We start from the raw sequence: 13,436 nt of genomic DNA, 5'->3' as shown, positions 1-13,436 counted from the left end.
AAACCCCACCAAGTATTTGAAATGGTATATCATAACAAGCATATTAATGAAGGTAGAAAAGTTGAAAAATAACATTCTTAAAGGTTGCCATAAATGAAGCACCAAAATAAGGATCCACTCCAAGGTGTTTATCTGTCCACAATTTATACACACTAACCTTCAACTCAAAATTCAGCTAAAATCTTGTTAGATTTTCTCCATGGAGCCAGGAGATATTTAGGCCGTTTGCATTCTTATTATCTGGTGCTTGGGACTTCATATCTGGCATGCTAAAACATTTTTGGTTCCAAAAATGGGATCTCTACAATCTCTTTTTCTTTTTTTTCTTTTTTCCACTGTGGCACCAATATGAGTGCCGTCTGTAATATGAAGGAAAGAAGAACCTCCTACCAGCTTCTTATGCATTTACAGGTAGAAATTTTGGGTACTTACACAAAGCAGATACATCCATACCATACCTCAAAAGATTTCTCCATCAGCACCTCGGCTCTTGCTTCAGATGGGTACCACCAGGCAAGCCATAGATTATCGACTGCAGATACAAAAGAAACACAACTCATTTAAATGAAACGTGGTGATGAACACTCACAACTTGACAATATTTTGTTTTTGTTAAATCAAAAATATCACTGGCAACACAATAATATTAGCTTGCAAGTTTTGACTATGCTGTTAAGAGTGAAGATGAAATTGTGAAAAAATCATAAATAAATCAGGAAAGAAAAAAGAATAGAGATGATCTGTCCCTCCCCTTCAGGCCTAGAATAATCATCAGTACATTGTAATATGTTTCAACATTATGCATAGAATATAAAGAATAAAAGAACCTAAGAGATATTCACAACAAGAAGAAGGTTCCTCCACATACACCTGCCCCCACTTCCTCAAATCTCTCTCCGACACACTCTTCTTAACTGCATAAATCAGGGAAATTTGCAGGAGAGCTTACCTGAGTAGAATTAGGCAATATACTATTTGCAAGATCCTCATTAATTGATACCGGCAATGGTGGCATCTGACTCATTATGCCAGGCATATTTCTCATGCTGCAACAATCAAGGTAGCATATCCAATAACAAAGCTATCACTCCCATTACAGACTGAAGTGGGAACAATGCAATTTATAACAAATTGAGCATAGTAAGAAACCCACGTACTCATTTAGGATGGCAATAATATTGTTCCTTGTCCGGCAAAAGAGATCAATGTTATCCTGTAACTGTTTGTAAAATTATTACTCCATCATCCTAACCTCAATATCCACAATGATCTTACTAAACAAGATTCAGAAAAAACACTCTATCCTCTCTCAACAATCTATCTTCTCTCAAACTTTTTCTTTAAAGATACAGAAAATCATGCATTTAATATCATGGAAACGTGAGATAATTCACCAGTTTGATTCACATCTTAGTAAACAAGATAGACCAAAAATACATGCATTTAATAAAATGCAACAGTAAGATGATTCCCAGGTTTGATTTGCAGTCTTGTTATGGCATAATGTTAAATCCTTCCAGCATCAAAATTATAGTTTTTCCCGCTCTGATAATTTTCTGTTCGATTTTTTTTGGGCAAATTACATTGAGGTCCCTGAGGTTTGAGTGTAATTACAAACTGATCCATCATTTTTTGCAAATATTAACTTAACCCATACATACCAATCATATTTTTCAATATGAGGCAAGTCTGTTAACATACCAAACGATGGTTAAATATGTCCCGTGTCAATCAAATGATTCTGAAATAATTAAAAAGAAAAATCAAAATAACAAGCAACTCGAACCCAAAAAAATTGGTTTATATAGTAGAGAAAACACAACTGTTGAGTGTAAGAAGAAAAAAGATGTAAAGTAACCTATTGTGTGAATAAGTAAAATATTTTCTAGTTTTATTGAAGGATTAATTAATTATTCTTGAAAAATAATGGAAAGTTGTAATATGCATGATTCAATTTAGTAACACGAGACGTTCAAGGCACATGCATCTATCCCATATTTTGGCTACTAATGTGAAAGACTTCCAAGGGACCTTGTATGTGCATACAATAAAAGGCTAGATAACAAGATAATAGTAAAAATGAAATATAAAAGAAAACAACAAAGAAATTGGGTGCATGCTCTTGTTCTTCCAATTTCAGGGACTCAGGAAGTGGTATTCACATACTCAACTAATCTTTTTCTTAAAAAGCAGTGGAACTTTAAAAAGAATCACAAGTAATAAATACTGAATCCAGTCTTAGTTTACTCATCTCTATTGACTGGCACACACATGCGCTGCCAAATAATACAAGCCAGTAAAAACTTTGAAGTCACAGTATGTTACCAGCAAGCAAGCCAGTGCTACCAAATCAACATACCTTGCCAATTGACAGTTAAATATATAAACTCGGCAATCGGGTAATCACCTTATATGTAGAAAGGTTAGATGTGATTTGACTGAAAGCTTGAGCATTTTGTTCCAGAAGATGCAACGCAGCACCACTTAATCCTGTGTAACCACATTAACAAAAAGATGTGACTGTATACTAGACAACTAACAATTAGAAAGGAAAAAAACTAAACAGGAAATAAATTGATGGCACCATAGAAATCAAAGTACAATTAGATAGCAGGTCTCAGACAAATTAGGTAAAAGAAAAAAGAAAAGATCAATGAACTTTGGAAAAACTGAATCAAATAACGAACAATGTTCCAAAAAAAAATGAAGGACAGAAAATTCTCATTCAACCTACTGCCAAATGGATACCATGCAATTGTCATCAATTCTCTAAGAGGCTGCTGGATAGATACATCTATTCAAAGAATTCCACCAACCTGAAGATCGTTGAACATCTGAATCAAAGTAAGAACTACCTTGAATTGACTATTATCATTATGAAGTAGGTACCTCAGAAAAAGAGATACGTTCTGGACCCATTATCTCCTTCCCACATCCAAAATTGCCAATACAAAGGAAAAGAACTTCTTTTGGAGACTTTATCACTTTTGATAGACAGGAAAGGTCTTGTCTTTTTCAATTTTAATATTTCCTTTGCTTTTTTCAACTGTTCTTTCAATAAACATGTCTAGAAAAGTGATGCCAGGTACCGTTAAAAGAATATCCAAGATAATAAGTCAACATTATATTCCTATCTACACTACTTCCCTAAAATGACCCACCTTAAGTAACTAGTCCTAAATTTGAACTAAATATCTGCATGAGAAACAATGTTTCTAAATACCCACCCAAAAAGGAAATGGATACAAATAAGAACAGATAAATCAGATTGTGAATGGACAGTGAAGATGTCTTCTTAATATATAGAACTCAAACCTTCTAAAGCTGCAAGCTCTGATGATCCCATATTGTGCATCATGAGAGGATAGGTGGCCATATTCTGTGGCAGAGCTGAAGGTAAGTTCACCCTTGCGGATGATTCCACAAGCTTATCCTGAAGAAGCATGATCTTTAGAAAACTGGTTCTTCAATCAACATTATATCCTAAAGACATTAATTGATTAAATAATTAAAATAGGAATTCCATCTGTCCCTTTACAGTTCACATAACTTTATCTGTATTTATGCAATATACTAAGTGTCCTTTTCTTGTTATTATTCATTTAACTGCAGAAATTACCAAGAAAGATCATAATCCCGAAAAATAAAATCTAATAACAAAATACTATACTGCCATACCTTTCTGGTGTTGAACTTCTTTCCAGAATTATGTTCTTCAGGTTTCCTACGTTTTCGCTGTGAAAACAAATACATATTTTCTTTTAAATCAAAAAAATAAAAGACCAGGTTTGAATTCTAATGGACGAAAATTTATCATGCAATTATACGTCTATCATTAACAATTTTACTGCTGCAATTGCACATATATCACTAATAATTAGAAACATCAACTATATGATAATGCATGCACAACTAAGTATCAAGTATAAGCTTTATAAAACAAAATGGATATTCTTCACAATCATAGACTTCTTAAGCTGAAAATTTGCTTTAAAACCTATCATATGTTTAGAAGCTTTAGAAAAATGCCATATTTTCAAATGAAAAACCAGTCAAAGATAAAAAAAAAATCAACCCTTTTAACAAAAGAACATCTGAAGCTTTTCAAGATATGATTTCACCAAGACTGAAATCTACTTTTCAAGCATAGTTGAGATATAGAAAGAAATAATCAACAACCTTGTGTACTGATTCCTAATCAAGTTTTTTGGGATTCAAACGTAAAAGAAATCACTTTATCTACTAATAATGGACATTGCAAGCAGTAAGTTTTAGTCAAGTTCTACAATGAGAGGCTTCAGGAATTTAGAAATGACGTTTCCTGGGGGGAAAAAGAACTTTACAGCTTTTGTGTTGGTTAATGGTTATTACCCAAGAAACAAGGACTTCCATGAAGGCAAATTGTACAGAAAATCCAAAATTGACTTCTAGCCTTCAAGTACTCCTTGTGATTAGCCAGAAAAATCAAAGATCTGGATTAGTGAAATCAATTTTGAGGGGCCTCTACAAGCTCCATTTGTAACGACTATTTGTTATATGTTCTAGCTACCTTGTAAATAATTTTGTACACAGGTTGCACTCCCTTGGTACTCTTCTATATATTTTATATTTTTTATTTCAAAAAAAAAATTGTAATATGTTCTAAATTGAAGCCCTAACTTAAATTTGTACCATGTGATATCAACTAATCCCTAAAGGATATAATCAGTGTTAGATAATAGATTGTGATCGACCTTCCACAAGGTTAAGATAATAGGAAATTTTCAATTCTATTATTTATACATTAACATGTCTCTCACATGTAAGCCCGCTAAGCTGCTATTCACAGATCAAGCCCATATCCAACTTACCTTTTACTAAAATTAATTAATATAATGAGATAATGATTAAGATTCAAACACTAGACCTCTAAGTCTAATATCATTTTAAATAATAAATTGAACTAATTATCCTAAAAGGTTAATCTGATAGAAATGGTCGAATCTATTCCTCATACGTTAATACTCAGATGATACAAAGTCCACATAACAATCGCTTAAATATGGCTACAAAAATATGTGCTACTTTTATGTTTTTATGGTAATATTCTGTCAAGCTTTAAGGTGATAGGAAACGGCCAAACCTATCATAGATACATTAATAATCAGATGATTTTGAACTCACATAACAATAGCTTAAATATATCTATAGAAATGTTAGTTTTATGTTCTTATGGTGAATTCTTAACAAGTTATAAATTACAGATTCGCTTTCAATGCTAATGCAAAAACTAGAATGGTAATATCATGTCAAAAGAAATTAGCTGGTCCAAGGAATTTGACGTTGATCCACTTAATGAAAAATCAATATAGTTAAATAGTTCATAAGATACTTCACATGCAGTTTATAACGTCTTTTCACATGTAGCTGACAAAGTAACAAGTACATGACAAATGTTTAAGATCTTTATAACGAAAAAGGCATAATTAAGAGTGAGGAAATTACCGTCATCCATCTACACCTTAGTGCGACATCACGTACGGTTTTGTCACGTAAAGTGGCTGCAATTTTTATGTACCTCATAATACTTGGTTCATCTTTAAATCTGTTTAATTATAAAAAAGAATAGAAATTGAAGCTTCAATATTTAAATCACAGATAAGACAAGTGGAATTTACGATAACCAAACAATTTACAAGGATTTCATGCTGTATCATAAAGAAGGATCAAAATTACAAGATGAGGCAAATAACAACAGTCAGTTTGTCAAAGATTCTCTGATTCTAAGTGATAATTGAAGCTATGTAAATTGTTTCTACTTGTGCAAGGGACTGGACTAATTAATCACAAAGCAGAGCACAAAGTGGTCCTCACAAGTCAAAACAAGTCTGTTTGGACCCAAAAATACAATCAAGAAGCATATTGAAAAACCACATGTGACCAAAGGAAGATTTCCAAGATTAACCACATAATGAAACAAAGTTCATATGGTGATGCATCAAAAATGAATATCCTACGGTTAAGTACCATAGTTCCCCGAGGAGAATTCAATCTAAAACCACTAGTTAAAAAGAGGTAAAATTTAATATTTTAAATAACAAAAGTTCGGTCTCTGTATCTGCTTATCGTTATACAATCAGAGCACTTCTACAGTCTACATGCATATATCATGCACAAATAACCATAACGGGAACCACGTTTAGATAAACCATAGGGTGAACTATACACAAATGATAAGAGAGCACCTACTTCTCAAGGCCTTCCTCCAATTTGTACTGTTCATCAACAGACCATTCAACGGCCAAACTAGATTCATGCTTTAGTCCAGGCACTGAATCAAGAAGAAGAGAAGCCGCAGAAGAATTCCCAGGTTGAATAATCGTACTAGGAGCAGCAGTAACCATACTCGAATTCCCTGGCAAGATCAATCCTGCGGGACTGGTACTAACCCCGATGTAAGTCCCCATGGGAATCATCTCAGACGTGCTGTTTATGGCAGCCGATTGAAAGGATATGGCATGACGATTCATCACAGAGCTCAACGTCCCGTCATAAAAACCAGTGTTGGATTCAGTTGCCATATTTACCCACAAAAAGAAAGAAAAATACTCTAACAGCACAGAAACACGGCCAGAGCAAAATACCACAGACGGGAAAGCAGAAGGTCTTAATTTTACATCGCTGAAACCACCGCCTTCTCAGATATTAGAAACCACCAAAGTGGTTGTGTCTTGAAGAAAGTTTAGCAACCTAAAAATCCCTAGAATCCATATGTGGGACATGAATTGTAGTTGAAAACCAACACAAATGTAACCCAGTTGTCATACACACTTGAAATTACCCCACAAAAGGACACCTGAAATCCAGTGATAGAAGCCCTAGAATTGTCCCCCGCAGAAACTGAAACTAAAGATGGGAACATAGCATGAACTTGGGCAGAGAAGAGAATCAAAGGCAAAGCCCAATAATAGGCGAGTGATTCACTTCCTCCTCTTGTCTGACTCAGACAGAACCCAAGTAAAAGAGGCCCCGAATAGCAGAAACTAAAATGGTCGAAAACAAAGATAAGGAATTGGAAGGTGCAGTAGCCAATGAAAGAGTAGTGGGAGAAGGAGGAGGAAGGGGGGGACAGAGGTTAGCTTTTTGTGAGCAACTTTTCCGATGGGTACCCTAATTGCCTGTCTTTTTCTCTCACTAAACTACTGCTTGCTACTATTTCCACTATTCCTTTTATGTATGTTGCCTTCTTTTCTTTCTTCTCTCTCCCTCTATCTCTCTCTCTCTCTAGCTAGAGAGACAAGTGATGGTTTAGGAGTCTGCTCTGCCAATGGGGACACAGAGAAAGAAAATTTAAATTCCAATTTCCTTTTTTTTTTCTTATTTTCAATATATATATATATATATTATATAGGAGTTGTTGTTTGCAGATCTTGGAATTCAACAACAGTGCGAATCCCTATAAGCATTTGATGCCAATTATTCTGGACTCTCCGCCTTCCCTTTTTTATTCCTTTTTATTTCCTTTTATCTTTTTCCTTACCATTTTATTTTCCCCTCTCAAATTTTAATGAAAACCCTCCAAGTTTCAGTTCATAAATACAAAGGTTTTGTTTAAGTTAGTGAGAGTAAATAATGACTATCCATGCATATATATATATATATACATATCTATCTATCTTTTATTTCCATTTCAGGAAACTGATCAGATTTAACGAATTTTGTGAAATTATGTAGAAGAATTAAAAAAGAATAATTGATCTTTGATACTCATTACACGAAGCACCATTAATCATTTTCTATTATTATATCTCCTAATCAATGATTAGATTAAATATCATATAAAGTACATTATAATTTGGTTAAAGTTCAGTTTTGTTGAAACTGAAAAATATTATCATTTTTAAATAAATAAAATCAATAGAAATTAAATTAAATATTACCATTTATAAACTATAATCATTCATTAAGTTAATAATTAATATAATAATTAAATCTCAACTCTTAATTTAAATATTTTATTTTTATTTTTAAAATTTCAGTTTATATTTGAAATAAATTTTATTTTTTTTTCTTATTAAATATTTACTATATATATTTGATTCGTAAAACTTTAGATTTAACGACCCTAAAATAAATATTTAAAATATTTTCTATAAAAATAAAATTTTAAATATTGAAATTATATATATATTAATAATATAACGATATATATCTTTAATATATATTTTTGGTGAATTATTTCTTACCGTACAAACTATGTACAACTAATTACATGAACTTTTGGTTTATTCCAAGTTGATTTAAAAAAAAATTATTAAAATAATTAAAATTTTATTTGATAATTCGTAAACTTAATATAGATTGTAAATATTCAATAAAAAAATACTCATGAATTAAGAAATTGTCAAAATAATTAAGAAATAAATAAAAATAAATAAGATTTTTTGGAAATGAACTACTTATGTTTATTTAAATTTATGGTCAAAAAATAATTATGTTGTGGCTTAAATCTAAAGATAACTCTCTAACATTTAAATTTATTGCTCACCCAACAAAACATATTATTAATTTGAGCTTAAAATATATTATTGACTAAAAAATTTGAAAAAGAATATTAAAAAAAAAAACAACACCAACAACAATCTCTTGCCTAAACTGTATAACTTCAATATTTTATTAGTCATTGCAATAATTTATAAAAGAAATTATAATATTATATATATATATAATAAAAAGAAAAATTTAAAGTGATTAAATAAGGAAAGGAATATACATAATTTGTTTGATTCAAAAAAAGTAAATGGATTGGAACAAATTAGAAAGGACAAAGACACATAGAGCCGAGAACATAAAAAAAAACCCTTTTCCACCTCTAAAATTAATTTCTTTAATGAAACAAAAAAATACTGAAAAATCTGGTTTATTATTATTAGTACAATTAAAAGGCAATGAAGAAACATCTGAAAGAACAAGAAAAGCAATGAAGAAAAAATATATATATATTGAAAAGGACAATACAAATTATATAATATAGTTTAATTTTTAGTGATTGTGATAACGAAATCCAATTATATGCACCAAGAACCAATAATAAAAAGATGAGTACTTTTTTTACACCAAAAAATAAAGAAATACTTTTAATTATTCAAAAATAAAATTATAATCCTAATCACCAAATTATAAATAATCATTCAACTAAAATGTGGATAATTTGTTTTTGTGGGTGTAAATATTGTTGTTTATAATTGACAAATGGGTAAGTTATATTGTATCTCTATGAAATTTTAGGTACCTTTCAAGTATAACTTTTTATTTTCCCCCTTCTAAGTTTTAAGCTAATTTTTCACTAATTTCGGTGGATTTCTATTACTAATATTTTTCTAAATAAGTGACATAAAAATGGGACTTTTATTTTTATCTATCGATTTTTCCAATTGTTAAACATTATTAATACAAGGTTTTTGTGTTTTATTACATATATATATATATATATATATATTTGTGCATGTACGTGTGTTTATTATGTGGGGGTTACGGCCCCATGCGGGCTATAATCATGCATATATTCATTCATATATCGTATGTTTATATAAGTGCACTTAATACTCATCATTTTTTAAGAGATTAATTTTCACAAAAAAGATATTTTGCCAAGTTTTTAATAAATTAATTAGAATTTTCAAGTTCGTAATTATTTAGATTTCATCTCCCTCTATTTATTAGATTACAATATCTTTTTGTATGTATCTAACAAAAAATCAAGTTATATTATAAATAAGCGAAATAAGATTGAAGTTTACTAAATTGAGATGCTTGCATTTTCTCTAAATTTTTATTTAAGTTGCAAGTATTAAATGATAATCTATAAAAATAATATAAAATGTGGTACATTGCACCGTTCATTGCATTTAATCATGACCATCTAATTGCGCCTGAGGAGGGAACGGATCCAGACTGTCCATGCGCACAGGAACGCATCCGGACCGTCTGATCGCGGGCATGCGGATTGCCGGCGTGGCCTCCCTCGTGGCATCGAGTTAACCTGCCTTGCCATGCGGTACGCTCTGGTTCGTCGGGGCTGCTGATTGGCGGTCCCACGTAGTGTAATTTTTTTAATTGCGTTTTGACCCTCAATTTCTAACTTTTCTTTCAAATATCATTCGAACCCAAATTTTTACCCATTTTTTCCCAAAATTATTTTCAATTTTATCATCAACCTATTTTTTTTCCTAGTTTTACATTAAATAAAAATTTATAAATTTTAAAATTATATTTTTTGTATATTTTTTAAAATTTAAAATTAATCCCGGACCAAATTCTGGGCCCCGGTATTACTACTCTCCCCCTTAAAAAAAAATTTGGTCCCTCAAATTTGTCTTTCTTTCACTCAATCAAATGGTTGGGGATATTAGGCTCTGAAGTTGGATTCTAGCTCCCATGTGGCCTCTCTCTTTGTGTGATTTTTCCATAGGACCTTAACAAAGAAAATTTTATAGTTGTAGAGTACTCTGCTCTTTCAGTCCACAATATCTACCGGTACCTCCTCATAGGACAGATCCTCCTGGAGTGAAAAAGGCCTGTGAGCCAAGATATGATAGGGGTCCGGGTTGTATTTGTGTAGAATGGACACATAAAACACATTATGAACATTGGATAGTTCTGGAGGTAGTGTCAATCAGTAGACAGTGGTACCAATTTTGTCTAAGATTTCGAATGGCCCAATAAATCGGAGATTTAATTTTCTCCTCTTGCCAAACTTATTGATTCTCTTGAAAGGAGTGACCTTAAGGAACACTCGATCACCTTTTTCAAATTTTAAATTCCTCCTCCGGGTGTCCGCATAACTCTTATGCCTGCTATGAGTTGTTTGTATGTTCTTCCTGATCTTAACTATTTTGACTATTGTAACGGCGTCGAAAATTAAAAGGAAACGTATGTATAAAAATTTTAAGTGCAGAAGCAAAATAAAATATTATGATTAACATCCCTTACATAATAATCAAAACGTGTTAATGTATGGAAGAATAAGCTAACTAAAGTAAATATTAGAAATGAATACTATAAGGAAAAACTATAAAATCTTTAAGCATCTACTCGCTGTCTTCCTGCAGAATGGGTTCGAGAACCAAGTCCTCCTGATCTAAAATAGTTAGTAAGGAATGAGCTATACTAACCCAGTAAAGATGTCACACTATCTTACTATCACAGAGATAAAGGTTGGTAGAAAACAAAAACGACCAATAGAGCATAATTTATAACAAATTCATTTATCAATAATAAAACCTTTTACTGTCCACTTACCTCGGTGAGATTCATGAAAACAACTTATGAAAACAATAACATTATAATATCATGAAATCATACGCACTCCGTAACATAACACATATCATACTTTTAATATTTTAATCATTAGGTAACAAATTTCTTCTTTTACCAGCCTACCAGTATCCATGGGGATCCATAGGGGTCCCCGCTGCACGTGAACCATTCACCTTAATAACTTAACTCTAAGGCCGTCCCGATACCCCGTCCGGTATGAGCGCCAAAATATTTAAAGTCTCCATACCCCGTCCGGTATGAGAGACAACGTTCCTGGTAGGGTTCCCTATGGACCCGGTCCGTCTACCATCTCCTAGGATTTATTCATTTATCAACTCAATCCCATTTCTATTTGTTCTTAGTCTCAATTACCCAATCAAACATGAATACGTAAACCAGTAACGAACACCAAACAAGGCAAACATAATATTGGGTTCACAATAATCAAACCATAATAAATTAAACAGTGAATCATGCATACAAAGCCACATAATAAACAAATCAGATATTACACTGTATTTAGACTGTAAAATAAATCAAACAGGAACTGACTGAAAAACATATCAGATTCGGACTCCATTAGCAAGCTTAATTAATTATACATATCCATGAATTCATAAAATACTATTTTATCATTTATTAGACTTTAATACCGTGATAGGAAATAGGGTGAGAGATCCTTACTTGATTCGAAATCTAAAATCGATTTTTCATTGTGCCTACGGGCAGTACCTAGATTCCCTGAAATTTTCTCCGGGAACTGAAACACACTTCCGGTACCTGCACATGTCCCTAAAAAACTCCAAATCAGACCCAGGGCCTCCTCAGCCAATTTCAGAACTCTGGCACGGCGGTTCCGCCGTGCTCCGGCGACGGTGCCGTCGCCCACGACTGTGATCCGCCTCGGGTTGGTTTTTTTTTCGGCCGTTTCCGGCTGAATTCAGCCAAACTAGCACCAGTTCCTGTGAAAAAACACATGTAGGGCCCTCGGTGGGACAAAAAAATAAAGAAAACCGAGACTTACCGGCGGCGGAGCTCTCAGGTGAGGTGACTTCTCTGGCGCGAGTCGCGATTTGGTGTTTTGCTCTGGTTAACCTGTAGAGGAAAGGACGGTAGTCACAGTGGTGTAAAAATTACATCGAACGGGAATCGGAAAGGGCCTCATCATAGGCAAAAATTGAGAAAACTTGCTGCAGCGCCGCTGGGCTTCGACGGTATTTTTCGGCCAATTGGCCGATGGTTTGGCTCCGATTTGACAATATAGGGGTTCAACATCGAAATCTGAGCCAAAGGGAGAAATTTTACCTCGTTTACCGGCCAGAAAGTGCTCTTGTGCGGCGGAGGGTGGCGGCGGTCGGTTCCTCCGGTGGCTGGGCTGTCTTCTCCGGCGAGGGCTCTGGTGGCTAGGGTTTGTGGTTGGGTGTGGATGAGATTATTTATAACCTTCTCCTTTTAATCTGAGCCGTTCATTACGATTTAATCTGGGTCGTCCAATCGCGATTAAATTAGAAATGAATCTGGATCATCCATCACAATGCGATCTGGACCGTCCGTGCATGATTCAATATGGACCGTCCGCACGCGTGCAATCTGGGCCGTTCGCACGCGCGTTTGATCTGGGCCGTCTGTGCACACGGAAACGGATCTCAGCCGTTCGATCGCGCGCATGCGGATCACTCACGTGGCACGTTCCGCGTGGCCTTCCTGTGTCAGGGTCTCTACCACGCGACGTGTCCTAGTTGGCCGGAGCTGTTGACGTGGCTGCTGACGTGGTGTAATTTTTTTAAATTATATTTTGACCCCCGGTTTCTAATTTTCTTTTCAAAAACACCCCCATAATCCGAATTTTCACCCCTTTTTCCTAAAATTATTTTTAATTAAACCCCAATAATAATTTTATTCATTTTTATCATTATTATTATTTTTATTTCCATTAAATTAAATTAAACTAAATTAAAACCATATATTATTACTCAAATAAATCAATTAAAAAAAATTTTAAAAAATAAAATTATAATAATTCCAATAATAATAATAAAAATAAAAATTAGAGTGTTACAACTATAGTCTCCTCCATAAGATCTGGGTCGAATAATTTTCTATTACCCACCTTTTCGCAACAGATCGGTGATTTACAT

General features: G+C 33.3%; 1 protein-coding gene across 3 annotated transcripts; it reads right to left on the bottom strand.

Moving 5' to 3' along the window:
• Positions 1-61: 61 nt before the first annotated feature.
• On the bottom strand, positions 62-7,309 carry LOC110823706 (uncharacterized). Of its 3 annotated transcripts, none has more exons than XM_022054143.2 (8): positions 6,229-7,309; positions 5,485-5,584; positions 3,679-3,735; positions 3,316-3,433; positions 2,408-2,490; positions 1,158-1,213; positions 950-1,046; positions 62-532 (listed from the first exon to the last, which is right to left on the bottom strand). In XM_022054143.2, exons 1-8 carry the CDS (start codon positions 6,558-6,560, stop codon positions 476-478), a joined length of 900 nt encoding a protein of 299 aa, XP_021909835.1. In that variant the 5' UTR covers positions 6,561-7,309; the 3' UTR covers positions 62-475. The 3 variants fall into 3 exon arrangements, with proteins under 3 accessions (XP_021909835.1, XP_021909834.1, XP_021909836.1); XM_022054142.1 differs by having other exon boundaries at positions 1,158-1,219; positions 6,229-7,308; XM_022054144.1 differs by lacking the exons at positions 950-1,046; positions 1,158-1,213.
• Between the last annotated feature and the right edge of the window lie 6,127 nt (positions 7,310-13,436).

This window comes from Carica papaya, chromosome 2, assembly GCF_054855325.1.
Source record: "Carica papaya isolate Zhongbai chromosome 2, ASM5485532v1, whole genome shotgun sequence".
NCBI lineage: Eukaryota > Viridiplantae > Streptophyta > Magnoliopsida > Brassicales > Caricaceae > Carica > Carica papaya.
The sequence above is the reverse complement of the archived record's forward strand: the minus strand, read 5'-3'. Positions and strand labels throughout refer to the sequence as shown.

Coding starts and splice junctions, on each gene's coding strand:
- LOC110823706 (XM_022054142.1), bottom strand. CDS start 6,560: ATGGCAACTGAATCCAACACTGGTTTTTATGACGGGACGTTGAGCTCT. Junction 2,491..3,315: donor AGAGCTTGCAGCTTTAGAAG/GTTTGAGTTCTA, acceptor GTGGTTACACAG/GATTAAGTGGTGCTGCGTTG. Junction 1,220..2,407: donor CTAACCTTTCTACATATAAG/GTGATTACCCGA, acceptor TTTTACAAACAG/TTACAGGATAACATTGATCT.